General features: G+C 49.7%; 1 protein-coding gene across 1 annotated transcript; it reads right to left on the reverse strand.

The window, feature by feature from the left end:
- Nucleotides 1-10,219: 10,219 nt before the first annotated feature.
- Ihh (Indian hedgehog signaling molecule) lies at nt 10,220-15,408 on the reverse strand. Its single transcript, XM_026390438.2, has 3 exons — nt 15,097-15,408; nt 12,539-12,800; nt 10,220-10,878 (listed from the first exon to the last, which is right to left on the reverse strand). Exons 1-3 carry the CDS (start codon nt 15,406-15,408, stop codon nt 10,220-10,222), a joined length of 1,233 nt encoding a protein of 410 aa, XP_026246223.1.

The raw sequence follows: 15,408 nt of genomic DNA on the forward strand, positions 1-15,408 counted from the left end.
AAGCATTGAGAGATTGGCGGCATCACCAGCCTGAATGCACTTTTGGGGCACAAAATGAGCAGGAGTTTGCACGTACATTGCCATATGGCAAGAGAATTCGAAGGAAAGGGCTCCAACCTGCCTGGGGCCACCATAGGGTTTTCTAACTCTCTGAACAAACCCAGCCTCCCTAGATAACTCTACACCTCTATTCATTGTCCTTATAACAGGGTAGAAAGATACAGGTCAACAGTAAGGGAATAGTTTGGAATAAATTAGTGACCATTTTACATATGATCTCTGCATGATTAGTACAAATTAGTTTTTGTTTGAATCATCTCAGCATAGTAACTAAATTGAAAGGATCTGTCTCCAAGGTGGTGTGTTTTTCCCTTAGAATGGACTGACAGATTCTTCTTGAAATTTTTTTAAATAAAGTCCAGATGAGTACTTTAGACACAGCTTCCTACCATTCATATAATTTGCCCTTGAGTTTTTGGAAAATTATTAGTTTGACTTCACTAAAACTTTGATTCTTCAAGATGATTTAGATATTTAGTTTATCGTAATGAAAAAATTTTATGATTAAACATGAAAAATTAAGAATAAAAACAAAGAGAAAAAAACAGTATGGGAAAAGGACATGAAATTTGATCTCAGAAGACTCAAGTTCAAGTTCTGGTTCTAGTTTTCTTCCCCCATCTTTTTTTTTCTTCCAACTTTTAGTATTTGAACAACGTCAGACAAATTGTTCAACCTCCTAAACCCTCCCTTTCCTTATCTGTAAAATGGGGATAAAGGGGGACAGAACTCAAAATGCTTGACAACTAGGCTATGAGAATGACGTCATCTGGTCTTAGAGCCAGAGAAGTGTCCTGGAAGCCCACATTATGCTGGATGCCCTCTCAGGCTTTGTCCCTTTACTTCTTGGACCATGGGAAAGCCTGAGTGCAGGGAGGGGACTGAGAAGGCAGCCATGGCAGTGGAGGGCTCAGCCAGTGACTGCCTACCAAATGGTGCCAAGGAATTTCCAGATATTAACAACCGATATAGCTATACTATATTGGTTGCAAGTCAGACTTGAGGACAAATCCCTTCCTCACTGGCTCTTGTATACACAACTATTTATTTCAATATGAAGTCCTCCAAACTTGGAGTCTCACCCTTTTGATTATTTCTCATTGGTGAAGGATCTGCCACCACATCTGACATCTCAGGCTCATTTCCTTTTAATTTGAGCAGGGCTTTGTCTCTCCAGTAGCTCTCCCTGCTTCTCCTATACTGCCTCCTTCCAGCCTTCCCGCCTCACCCGTGACAGAGAGGTACCAGCACCATGGACAGCTCCAGCTGCCCAGCCCATCCTCGCCCAAACCCTTCCTCCTTCCTTCTGCTGGCAATCTCCTCTTCCCGACACCACCCAGATGGGAAACCCTGAGATATAAACTGACTGAGGGTGTCCCTGAGAAGACAGTAGAGTGAAGTGGTTAGGAAAGAGGTCTGGAGCCATCAAACTGGATTTGAATCCCAGCCCCTATTGGCTACATGATTCTGTTCCTTCAGTTCTATAAGACCCAGTCTCCTGTTGGAAGTAGTGGCACATGCCTGTAATTCCAGCTATTCAGAAGGTTGAGGCAGGTGTATTGTAAGTTCAAGACCAGTCTTTATGATTTAGCAAGATCCTGTCTCAAAATAAAAAATAAAAAAAGATGGAGCTATAGCTCAGTGGTAGAACATCCCTGGGCTTAATCCCCAGAACATGAGAGCAAAAGAAAAACCCACTCTTCTCATCTGTCAATAGTGGAAACTTTAACAGCTACCCCAATAGTTGTGAGGTTTAAGTGAAATAAGAGACTTAAAGAACTTAACATATTGTGCGGCTCATTGTAAATTTTGAATAAATGAAGAACACCAGTATTTCATGACTTTTCACCCTACTCAATCCCTCCAACCCTTTTTCATTCCATTTCTGGTCAAGGCTCTCTTTCAAGTAAAGATGTTGCATGGTCACCAGCTAGAACAGCTGGCCTCTTTGGACATAGAAGTCACCTATGACTAGTCCATGAGATTGTCTTCAGCAGGCATTTTTCCCCACATTTTAAAATTTTTGAGTTAATTTTATTTATTTTTTATTTATATATGACAGCAGGATGCATTACAATACTTATTACACATATAGAGCACAATTTTTCATATCTTTGGTTGTATACAATGTATATTCACACTAATTCGTGTCTTCATACATGTACTTTGGATAATAATGATCATCACATTCCACCATCATTAATAACTTCATGAGTTAATTTTAACTGTACAGAAAAGTCACAAAATGGTGTTCTTCCTTCTCCCATCTTCCCCTTATATTAATCTCTTATACTACCATAGAATGTTTACCAAGGCTAAGGAGTTAACCTTGGTACTTGAAATACTATTAACAAAAGTTACAGAATTTAAGGTTTGACAAATTTTATCATTAATGTCCTTTTTCTCCCAAGTATCTGGCACTTAGTTGTCATTCCTCCTTGGAATCCTCCACTCTGGGGCACTTCTTGAGTCTTTTCTCACCTATCAGCACCTTGACTCTTTTAAACAGTACTGTCAGTAATTTCTTAGAATATTCCTCAGCCTGCATTTGTCTCCATGTGATTAAGATAAGGTTTGCATATTGGGAAGGATAACACAAAATTGATAAGTCCTTTTCAGAGTGTCGCATATGAGAGCACATAGTGTCACCATGTGTTGTTGGTGATATTAATCTTGACCACTTGGCTAAAGTGGTGTCTTTCACGATTCTCCACTATATTGTTATTTCCCTCTATGTGATAGATTTTCATCATGCCCATATTTTGCTAGGATTAAGATCTTGAAACCTTTCCTCTAAACTTTCCTCCATCACACTCCCAAATATTCTCCCAAGCCACATTCATTCCCTATTACCTATGTGGTTGCTTTCCTCCGAGTTTTCCTAAATCTAGCATTCAGAGTTTTGTGCATAAACTAGATGCAGAAGCAGAAGGACTTGCAGGTTTATTTGCTCCTTTTGGGTACTGAGGACTGAACCTTCACTGCTGAGCAATATCCCCAGCACTTTTTTTTTAAGGCAAGTTCTTGGTAAGTTGCCAAGGCTGGCTTGAATTTACAGTCCTCCTGCCTCTGCCTCCTGAGTCACCAAGATTATAATATCTGGAGTTTCTTAGGGCAACAAGGTGCTTTCTGGGTCATCTTCATAGACCTTCTTAATGAGATCTTACATTTTCTGCCTGTAGGGCACTCTGGGCAAATGTGGCTAGCAATTGTTCTAAGGAATGGCCAACTTTCCCAGGTCTAGCCCCAAATTTTGAGCACTTTCTTCAACACTTGTTGGGTTTAAAAAATCTCTAATTACATTCATTTCCTTTTGGTGATGGATAACTCCTTAATACCCACTAATCCACGTCCATGATATTCCTTGCTTCCAAAACCACCTGAAGACTCTTCATTTCCACTCAAAAATTGATCATTGTGAACCAACCTTCCTTCCTTCCTTCCTTCCTTCCTTCCTTCCTTCCTTCCTTCCTTCCTTCCTTCCTTTCTTTCTTTCTTTCTTTCTTTCTTTCTTTCTTTCTTTCTTTCTTTCTTTCTTTCTTTCTTTCTTTCACCAAGCATTGAACTCAGGGGTATTTAACTACTGAGCCACATACCAACACTTTTTATTTTTTATTTAGAGACAGGGTCTAAGTTAATGAAGCTACCTTTGAATTTGTAATCCTTCTGTTTCACCCTCTCAAGTCACTGGGATTACATGCGTATGCCACCACGCCCAGCACAAATATATTTTCCGATCTATTGAGTGTGGAGAGATGTGCTCATCCAGCTCTCCCCTTTGCCTCCATCTCTGTCTGCCCCATTTTTTCCCATTGCAGTGCTTTCTCAGGCTGCCCTTTTAGATGTTGAAGGGTATCACACATCCTCCAGCCTCACGAAGCCTCCATTTCTAAAAGTCTTTGTGTCAAATTGTGTTAAAGGCTTCTGGAGAGCCTCAGGAAATGACCTCCTCAGTCCCCATTCCCTCTTCACTGTTTGTCTGGTTATTCATTCCCCCAAAATGTCAAGTTTCTAAGTAACCATTTTATTTTGCTTACGGTTTTGTGGATCTAGAATTCAGAGCATGGCCAGACAGTTCTAGCTGGGGGATCTTTTCCAAATCAGACTTTGGCCAAAACTTCAGCCGTTCGAAGGCTCCACTGATCCGGGTGTCCAAGATGGTACTCCTATGGTTGACATTGATGCTGCCTGTTGTCTGGGGGCTCAACTAGGTCAGGAACCAGAACACCTATCTATATAGGCCAAGTGCAGTCTTGGGTAGAACAGACAGAAGCTGCATGGCTGTTTCTGACCTAGCCATAGACTGAATTCAAGGTACACCCAGCCTCTCCAGAGGAGGAGTCACCAAAGAATTTGTGGACCTATTTTAACTATCCTCACACCCAATTCTGGGTTCCCTGACAGCACCTAGAACCATTATTCCAGGACCACCTTCTCTAACAGAGATCTGGCCTCTCTCAGCCCATCAGATCTTGCATGCCTTCCTGCAGTTCCCCTGGAATGGGAACTGTGTCTGCTGCTGCAGGAGACCTAGGTACTGATCTGGACTCTATTAATATGTAATTTGGGGAAAAAGACTTCATCTCTCTGGGCCTCAGTTTCTTCATGTGCAAAGTAGAAATTAGAAGCAACCCCACTTTCCAACGTTTTAGGACTAAAAAGGAGTTCCTGACTCTGCAAGAAGTGAATGTGGTTAAGTTGTCTCCCCTCTTGGAGCACAGTTTAATCATCTCTGAAATGGGGATAATAATTCTATCCTACTTCCCTAAGGGATGAAAGAGGTCTTAAATGGGCCACAGAGAGGCCTGTTCCGGAGACCAAACCCTGCCCCCACCTGGTTGAGAAGGCCCTGTGTCTGTACCAGTTGGGATGGATGCTGCTTGCGTGCGAGGGCGAGGGGTATGGCTCAGGGTACCAGTGAGGGCAGGGCTGCTGTCTACCCAGTGCAATGCAGCCTTTTCAGATTCAGGCTTGGCCTATTGAACAAAGAGGCTTTGAGAACCAGACTGGGGTGTGGGACTTGCAGCTGAGCCGGAGAGGTACTGACACCCAGGAGCCAGAGGACCCCAGGTGGGAAAGCTACCACTGCCAGGAAGGTTTGCCCAGAGGAGGCACCCTCTGAGATAGGAAGCAGGGCCTTCACTCTGCTTTTAAAGGTCTCCATTGATGATGTCTGATCTCTTTGAGAGAATTCCTGTTGGAGGTACTTCCTACAAGGCCCTCAGTCCAGTTGGCACTGAGTGCAGTGTCCTTCCTTCTCAGTGTCCCCATGTCTTAGCCTCCCCTTTTGCTACTTCTAGCCCCAGTTACATGGGCTCCAGTCCCTGAGCATGGCCTAAACTTCCCCTCCCTGCTTTTGCTCCTAATGATCCATTCAACTGCCCTTGCTCAAGTTAAATATTTCAATGGATTCCTATGTCCAGTTTCCTCACAGGGGTGGCAAGTGCCTAGCAGGAGGTAGGAAGGCTGAAGGACAGTCACTCTGGGTTCAGCTTTTTCCAACCCAGGGCCCCAACTTGCTTCCAGAAGCCCTTAAGCAAATAGCACCCTAATGAGCTTATGTTGGGGGAGAGGGGTGCAGGTTCACATAGCTCTTTGGCAAAGAGCAGTGCTTGGCCATGACTGGAGGAGAGAGAGAAAGAAAGAGAGAGAGAGAGAGAGAGAGAGAGAGAGAGAGAGAGAGAGAGACTGACTCTGCAAGGACAGCTTGGAGAGGTTAGCTGCCAGAGGTTCTGGTGCAGTCAGATGGGGGAGTGCAGGTGAACTGGGGCTCTCTGGGGAGGGCAGAGCACCCAGGCTGTTACAGAGACCTCACAACTAAGAAGTTCCCCCACTTTGTATCTGGGACCCAAAACTCTAGTATCAGTATCTTCCAGTCTTCTCCAGGACCTGAGGCCTTAGGTGTAGGTCTTGTAATTTGCCTAGGCCCAGCCATCAGGGGCTACTCTTTAAGTTTTTTTCCTACACAATTGTGAGATATGTGGTGGGGGTGGGGTGCTGTGGTTTGAATGTGTCTATCAAAGCTTATGTGTTAGAAACTTCATCCCCAATGTAACAGTGGGACTTTAAGAGGTGATTAGGACTTGAGGGCTCTGTCCTCAGGAGTGGATTAATGCCTGTATCCTGGGAGTGGGCTTGTTGCAGGAGTGGGTTCTGATGAAAGGACAAGTTTGACCCCCTTTCTTTTGCCATTTCCTACTCTCTTGCCATTTTCCCTTCCACCATGGGATGAGGCAGAAGAAAGGCCCTCATCTGATGCTTAAATGAGGCTGTCGGACACCTCAGCCTCCAGGACTGTGAGAAATAAATGTATTTTTCTTACAAAAGACCCAGGCTATACAATTATGTTAAAGCAGCACTAAATGGACTAAGAGGGAAGACAGAAAAAGAGCAGGAGCCTGGAGAGTCCCGTAAGCCCAGGTAGACCAGCCTTAAGCAATGAGAGAGGATATCTATATGGAAAAGTCCTGGGCATCACTCTTGCAGGTGCAGCCACTAAGGCCAAAGAAGAACCCAAGTCAAGGGTACTGGGGATGGGAGAGCTGAACAGGGGGGAGCTGGGGATGAGAGAGTGGAGTCTCATACTTTAAAACCCTGAAGTTTGCCAGGCTTGAGATTACATCTATAATCTCAGCAACTTGGGAAACTGAGGCAGGAGGATTGCAAATTGGAGGCCAGCATGGGCAACTTAGGGAGACTTTATATCAAAATAAAAAATAAAAGCCAGGCACAGTGGTGCACGCCTACAATCCCAGCAGCTTGGGAGGCTGAAGCAGGAGGATCGTGAGTTCAAAGCCAATCTCAGAAAAATGAGGTGCTAAGCAACTCAGTGAGACCCTGTCTCTAAATAAAATACAAAATATGGCTGTGGATGTGGCTCATTGGTTGAGTGCCCCTGAGTTCAAACCCCAGTACTAAAAATATAAAAGTAAAAAAATAAAAAATAAAAAGGTCTGGGGAGATTGCTCAGTGGTAAAGTGCCCTTGGGTTCAATCCTCAACACCACCCTCCCACGCCATGAAAAAAAATAAAATAAAAAAACCACTGATGTTGAATTGGACCCTTTTTACCCTGCTGCTCATCCAACCTGAGCTTCACTGCTGGCCATTCTATTCCCTAGATGTAAATATCTGTCACCTTGTTTCTGACCCCATGGCCATCTCCCCAATCCAGGTCAAATGCTTCTCTGCCCAATTAATGGACTCCCCATTCCACTATTGAGCCTTCTAGTCTATCTTCCACTGTAGCCAGGGGAGCTTTCAGAATCTGTCTGGTCACAAACCTGCCCCTCTTCAAACCTTCCACATATTCCTGGGTCCTGGGGATCCAGGCCAAATCCGTGGAACCCAGGCTCCGGGTCACCTTACTTCTGCCACTGCTTTACCTCAGTTTTTGCCAAGCCGTGCATGCCCCCATGGTGTGGCCACACTGGCCTGATGGTGGTTCCTCCAAGCCTCCAGGGTCACTCCAGCCTCCACGCCTTGGACTTACGAAGTTGTCCCCTCTTTCCTCTCGCCTGAGAGCCAAACTCCTTCTTGCCCAACCATCCACCCTATGCATCTGTATTCATCACCTGTCATCATAATCTAATCTCCCAAGCCGAATGTCTACATGGAGAAGATGTACACATGAGCAGACAAGAACATCTTGATCTTCACCTCATATTTCCCTCCACAAAAGAGTTCACAGGCATTTTGATATGGTCAGTGAAAATCTGCTACAGAGATAGGCCCACTCTAGATGTGCTGACAAAGCAGATTTCCAGAACTGAAATGCTGGCAATGACTTTCCAGAAAGGGACCAAGTTTACCAAATCATGGCCTTGTAGCAAAACAACAGACCCAGGAGACAAATGGAAGGCTTCAAATCCTGTTTCTGTCACTTGCTGTATAATCTTGGGTATGTTCTCATCTGGAAAATTATAGTGTTAAAGTACACACCACATAGAGTTAAATGGGCCACTGAGGATATAGTTCTAGAATAATTTATTTATTTATTTATCTTGCCAATAAATAAGGTGGGGGAGACTTGACGGAAAGTGGGGTGGGGTCATGGTTCAGAAGAAAGGACATGGAGGTGTTACTGCAGGGGAACTTGGACTCCCAGGCATAGCATCCCTCCCCTAGCCACCCTAGCCCAGTGATTAGTCATCATTAAATGAGAGCAGTTATCATTATAGCCTGTGGGAACCTGTTTCCCAAGGAAATGTTTTTTCCCCTGGAGCTTTCCTCCAAGGAATTCATCCCTACCATTTCCAACATAGTAATCTCTGTAAGAGGACAGAACCTGGGCAGTGGCCTGCTTTAACAACTGGCTTTCTGCAATAGGGGAACCTTGATTGCAGCATTTGCCAATTTCCATGGTGTTCCAATGGCCACCATCACCTATTTCTACTGGCCGGACCTAGGATGTCAGCTGATCTGTGGTGGTACATTTTTTTTTTTTTTTTGCCTTGGATAGAGTGACTGAGAGAAAATGAAGGGGGTCATCTCTAGATTTAACAGTGCTTCTCAAAATGTGATACATGTTTGAAATATTTATAAAGTTCCTGGGTCTCACAATGGATGTAGTAAAGCAGAATCCAGAAGACCATGTCAGAAATATCTTTGAATCAACTGCTGAGGTCATTCTTAGGTTTGACAACTACTTGGTTAAAGGATCTCTTACGTGGTTAAAGGATCTACTGGCAGGTGCAGTATCACATGCCTGTAATCCCAGCGGCTGGGGAGGCTGAGGCAGAAAGATCATAAGTTCAAAGCCAGCCTCAGCAATAGCGAGATGCTAAGCAACTCAGTGAGACCCTGTCACTAAATAAAATACAAAACAGGGCTGAGGATGTGGCTCAATAGTTGAGTGTTTGAGTTTAATCCCTGGTAAACAAAACAAAACAAAACAAAACACCCAAATTCTGACTTGTCCAAGAAGTTAGAATGGGCCACAAGATAAATGTGAATTCTACACTCCATTACCAACAGCAGAGTCAGAAAGCCAGGTTCCAAGAAGGACCACAGCGCATACAAAATGACTTTGGTCAGAACACAATGAAATAGATCTAGATGTGAAGTAACCGTGGATTAGATATCCCTGTTATTTCTCTGATCCAACCATGTTTAGGGCAAAATTTGGGGGTCAGTATGCAAAGGCCCTGCCCAGTGTGGAGCACAGCTTTCTGCTGAACTTTGCAGTGTTACTGGGTGAGAAAGAGATTGCAGAGTAGGTGGGAGCTCTGGATGTCTGTTCTTGGAAGAGGAAAGCAAACCCCTAAACAGATCCATCTGTGACTCCAAACTCTGTGTATTGACTCTATTCAGCATCCTGGACTCCATGACTCTAACAACTTAAATAATTTTTATTACAAAATAAAGAAAAGACCAAAACATCCCCCAAGTTCTCCTGTGGATTTCCTTCTCTTGCCAATAAATAAAATGGGGGAGACTTGACGGAAAGGGGGGTGGGGTCATGGTTCAGCAGAAAAAGGAGCTTAGCCTGGGCAGGGTTAGCAAGGACATCCAGCCCCTCTCCCTGAGTCCCAGGTACTATGGTCACATTGGCCAGAACACAGAACTCTGCCCACTGACAGCAACAGTTTCAGGATTTGTCTGGAGGAGTGTGGCCAGTGGAAGGTCACGCCTCAGGATGGCCAGGATGGCTGCCCCACCCCTGTGGCCCTTTAGGTTCTGGGTAGCAATGAGTCCAACCAGCTCCCTGCTGGCTCCCAGGGAATCTAGCAGCATCAACTGAGGTGCAAGCCCGCCTATAGGCAGAATCTTTTCATACTGTGGTCTATTACCAACAATGAAGTTGGAAACCAGGCTGGAGAAAGACTGGAGTAAGCATCCAAAGACAGATGGAATGGTCCTCTGATGGAGAGAGGCAGGGTGTGAAAAATCATAGTGAGAGCTGGCTGGGTGTCAAGGTCTCTAGGGTAGAGGGCTAGCCCACTGCGCCTTGCCAGCTCAGCATTCAGCTCTATCACTACATTGGGGGACTTTGGCGGACATTAGCATTGCCCAGTCAAGTCTCAATGGTGTGTCTCCTGTGGAGGAAATAGCAGGGACTAGTGCCTCCAGCTTAGGTCCCTTCCAGAGCCACAGCCCTCCTGGCAGGAAGACCTTTGGGTCCAGCATGGCAGTTCCTGGAGGGCAGTGGTGGGGGTCTTTCAGCTCCCTGCTCCAGACACGCCCAGTGGGTGGAAGCTACCCTCTTCTAGCAAGAGACGCCCCAAGCGGTAAAGCAGCTGAGGGTACCAGTGCACGCCCTCGCCTGAGGTCCAGCTGCCCCATGCCAAGCTGGGAAACAGTCGCAGGGGCCAGAAGGCCAACTGAGCCAGACGGTGGTCAGCCACAGCTGCAAAGCAGGAAGCTACCACATCCTCTACCACCAGTGTCCCGTGCCTTGTGAGTGGAGCATAGGCCCCGAGGGCCACATGTGTGGAAACAGCTGCCACCCGGGCAGGCTGAAGGCCAGGGACCCCTGCTACCAGCACGTACTGGCCAGGCTGCACGTGGCTGGCAAATGTGGCCCGAAACCGGGCTACTGGTTCTGTGTGGTTGTCAGCAGTGAAGAGCAGGTGGGCGGGAGTGAGTGCCAGGCGACGTGGGGGGTCCTGGGTCTCGATGACCTGGAAAGCCCTCAGCCTGTTTGGCTCACGGTCCAGGAAAATGAGCACGTCGCTGAAGGTGGGGTTCCCATCCTCCCCCATAGCCAGCACCCGGTCTCCTGGCTTCACAGCTGACAGGGCCACACGTGCCCCACTCTCTAGGCGCACTTGGGCTCCAGCAGGAAAGCAGCCACCTGTCTTGGCTGCTGCCGAGTGCTCTGTGGGAAGAAGGGACATGGAGGTGTTACTGCAGGAGAACTTGGACTCCCAGACATAGCATCCCTCCCCTAGCCATCCTAGCCCAGTCAGAGCTCCTCTTGTTCCCAGGGAGCCCCCATCTGTATCCCAACCCCTGCAGGAAAGAGCCTACCCTCAACCCACAATGTGATCTTCAGATCCCCTTCTCCCCAGCCTTTGCCAATGAGAGGAGCATACTGGGGCTCCAAGATCCAATGGGTAAGGAAAAGGGCCCTCCCAAAACCCAGGTGATATCATCCATATTGACAGCTTGCCAGTGCTGTGAAGGAGTCAGAGAACAGAGGTCAGCTGAGCCAGGCATTGGTCATTTGTGACTTGACCCTAGGAAAGCTGTAGCCTCATAGAGAAGGAAAGTCACTTAGCTCCTCTGGGGTCTAGATATCCTGTTAATTCTCACCCCTTGCTCAGATGCTTCCAAAAAATTGCCCTCCCTGTGACAGAGTTGGTTCTTTGAGTCTATGGAAGGGAGAGGAGGCCCACCCATAGGGCAAACACAGACTCCTGGAGCAGCCTCTTAGTGAATGGTCAGGGATGGTCATGGGCAAGAACAAAATCACCACTGTTAGTTCATGTACAGGGTCCTTGTAAGGGCATAGGACTTGGCGGCATCAGCAGGTGAGATGAAGAACAGTATCTGGGGATCAAGAGTAATGTTGGAAGTGGCCACTTGGGGAGCTGACCCTGGGCCAGTGTTTGCAGGTGAAGGTGGATATGACTTGAAGTAGACACAGTTGGTCAGGGAGGTGCAGAGCAGAAGAGTCAGGCCATGGCTGGGGTCAGGGTGAGATCACTGCTGTGAGCCTCAGTAGGGTCAGGAATACTAAAAAAGCAGGCTCCATCTGTGTGCCGGGTCTGTGAGTGCAATTACTACATTGTGCTGGTGTGGAGGGCGGAGCCTGCAGCCAGGGGGTGCAGGCTGGGACTCACACAGGAGCCATGTGAAGCATCCATGACTGGGTTCAATGTAGGTGACAGGGACGCTGGTGAGACTCTGGTGAGGGAGAGGGCAAGGCTCCAATGCCTGCCAATTTTGATCAACAAGGCGGCCAATCTGGGAAAATCCACTTTATTGAGTCCACTTTGTTTATTTTGGCACTCACAGCTGGCTTTGCCCCAAAATGTCCAGCTTCGGGGCTCTGGGAGAGAGGTTAGGGATGCCTGCACCCTCCACCCTGGGAGGCCTGACCTGTAGCTGGGTGGTGGGTTCTGAACCTTAGGGCTTCTGGTCAGGCATACTTATGTTTGGGCCCTTTCTGACCCCAAGCCCCACCACTTCTCCTGCACCGCGGGGGCACATGCCAGCCTGGCTTCCTCCATCTGTCCAGTTTGCTCTGTCTTGTACGTCCTGTGGTAGGCTCTGGACTGTGGACCAGCAGGTCAGCACCCAGCAACACTGGGACAGGCCCTGTCAACCTAGGCTTCTGCCATGACACTACCAGGCATACAAGGGACAGGCAGTCATGAGCAGCTGCAGGGAGCGCCGCCGACGTCCTCTTCCCCCAGTTCCCAGCCTCCATCCCCCGGTGGGCATCTTCACCTTCTTGGCCTCAGAGGGTACTGTGCTGTCTGCCCATGCCCTGCGTCCCCGGCCCCGGGTCCAGCCCCCCGGCATTGGCTCACCCGACTTGACAGAGCAATGCACGTGAGCCTTGGATTCGTAATACACCCAGTCGAAGCCAGCCTCCACTGCCAAGCGTGCCAACAGTCCGTACTTATTGCGGTCACGATCTGAGGTGGTTATGTCCACTGCACGGCCCTCGTAGTGCAAGGACTCCTCTGAGTGGTGGCCATCCTCATCCCAGCCTTCAGTCACACGCAGCTTTACACCGGGCCACTGGTTCATAACAGAGATGGCTAGCGAGTTCAGGCGGTCCTTGCAGCGCTGAGAGAGGAAGGCAGAGGAGTTAGCTGGAGGAGCAGGAGGTGGCCAACCTTGTCCCATACTCTCCTACTACACCCGGAGTTGGAAAAGCCAGAAAGATGTCTATCCTCCTTGGGAAGAGAAGGTTCTAAAGTGTTCCTCCCAGTCTAGCATCCAGGTGCCCCCAGGGAACTGAGCCACATTGTGATACCACAAATATGGGGGATTCAGGATGTACGTGCCCTCAAGGTGCCTTTCTCTGTTAGGTGGAGCTACCCTTCCCTCCAGTATTGTATCTCCCCTGCTCTGGGTTTGGTCCCTAGAGGTGCCAGAGGAAGAAGTACTAGTGGAGTCTACTGCCTGAGGCTGGCCTGCTAGGCGTGCAAAGCCTGAGGTGCCCAGTAGGTGTCACCGCAGCCTCAGGGCTGAGGTCTTGGGATGATCAGCCCCTGAGGAACAGCAGGTGCAGAGCACCCCATGGGCATAGGGCAGGGGATGTGTTGAAGGGGAATCCCAAGCTTGCCTGGATCCCTCCAGTATCACTGAGCAGTCCTGCTGGGACCCTCTTAAGATTTCAAGCTTATCAGCACCCTCCAAAAAGACAGAGGGGCAGAGAACTAGCAGCTGGTGGGCTAGTGCCCCCCTGGCCTGATAGGGGGCAATAGGGACTGTCTCGCTCTGCAAGCATCGAGTGAGGTTGACTCCTCTGCATCTTCCCATTGGTACGCTGCTTCTGTTTGGAAAAGGAACCAAAAAAAACTGAGCCAATACTCTCAAGGATCTGGCTCCATATCTTCAGGATCCTCCTCAAATGGGGTGAAGCCCCGCTGAGGAAAGACCAGGAGAAAACTTCCACTGTTGCTACCTCCCTGTTAGGGTCCTTAGAGCAAAAGGGACCATGCAGCTGACTGAGGGAAGAGGGCAAAGGAGCCCTGGCCTCCACCTGTAGGGAAAAGGGCCTTCCACCAGGCCTTGAATCAGAGTTATGAGGGCCCCCACCAAGTGTGGGCCACTCATGCCTCAACCTATATCCACTCCAGGGGCCCCATAGACCCTTGGACTTGGCCTCCCAGGAGCCAACGGCTACAAACCAAAGTCAGACCCAGCCTTCCCGGCAGGCAGCCTGGCTTGGGACGCTCACTGCTGGGAGAGGTAGCTTTAAGTGTTCCCTTCCTGGTCCATGCCGCCTGGCTTTTAGCCCCCCACCTATGTCCACCCGAGGACACAGCTCCCAGCCTCTCTTTCCCCCCAGTCCCCCCTCCCTCGGGTGCAGAGCCTGGGCTCTCGCTGTCAATGATTGCCCAGCCTGTGGCCCGGATCCTTATCTGCATTCCTCGGCGCCCGGCCCGTCCCGGCCACCAGCCAACCTTCGGCCCCGACATCGGCCGACCGGCCCCGGCGCCAGGGTGCATGCTGAAAGCCGTGCTTTAGCTGCTTTCCCTAAAGGATTTAGAAAGCCAGCTGCCTGCTAGCGGAGGAAGATCCCGGGACCCCAGAGGAGGTCTCTCCTTTGGCTCACCCTGCTGCAGGGAAGGGAAGTTTGCACCCCTGCGCTGGGTTGGAGCGTGGATCCTGTTCCGAGAACGCTGAGACTTCAGTCATCTCTGTTCGTTCCCCGTCTCCCTCGGCATCCCTGCTCCTCTCTTCCATCTCCGCCACCAAGCCCAGGGATTCCCCAAGCTCGCTCGGTCCAAGAGCCCAAAGGCCCTGGCACCCCACCCTTTAAGCGCAGCAGCGCCGCTCAGCTATCGGGACAAACACGTGGGGCGCAGCGGGCTCCCTATCCCACCTCCGCCTTCCTACTCAGCTCTTCCCTGCTGTTCCTCAACCCCAGACTCAGCCGGAATAGTGATCCAGGAGGGGGCAGCGCAGCGAACTAAGAGCACGCGGGGAGGAAAGGCCAGGGGGCCCCTAGCGCCCGGAGCTTCTTCGCCTCAGGGGTACCAAATAGCTTCGAAATGAAAAGGGCGCCGCCGTGAGGAATGTTAGGCCGGGAGGAACTGCGTGGGCCCGGGAGGCAGCAGGGTCGAGGTACTTCCAGGTGCGGCGTCTAGCCTGAGCTGCCAGCGCTCTCGGGCAGAGGGGCCGCCGCCAACCTGCTGGGCAATCTCTTCGCAAAGACTCCGCGCGGCTCGGGGATGCCCACACTCCTGCAGGGACCCTGGCCAGCCGGTCTTGGGCAGAAAGCAGTTGGGCTTGGTGAGAGGGGCAGGTGCCAGGGGGCGTGCCAGGTAGTCGAGAAAAGGTGCCAGGGGGGCGGGTAGACCGGGCAGGTGGCTGTATTCCGCGGCGCGCTAGGAGGGCGGATCGCGCTCACCTGGGTCATGAGGCGGTCGGCACCCGTGTTCTCCTCGTCCTTAAAGATGATGTCGGGATTGTAGTTGGGGGTGAGCTCCTTGAAGCGCTCCGAGCTGCGTGCGATCTTGCCTTCGTAGCGCCCGCTGGCGCCCAGGGTCTTCTCTGGCACGTTGGGGCTGAACTGCTTGTAAGCCAGCGGCACGAGTTTGCGCGGCGGTCGCCGGCGACTGCCCACCACCCGGCCCGGCCCGCAGCCCCGCGCCGCCGGCACCACCAGCAGCAGCAGGAGCAGGCAGAACCGCAGGCGGGGCCGGAGCCGGGCGGGAGACAT

The sequence above is a fragment of the Urocitellus parryii genome, chromosome 1 (genome assembly GCF_045843805.1).
Source record: "Urocitellus parryii isolate mUroPar1 chromosome 1, mUroPar1.hap1, whole genome shotgun sequence".
NCBI lineage: Eukaryota > Metazoa > Chordata > Mammalia > Rodentia > Sciuridae > Urocitellus > Urocitellus parryii.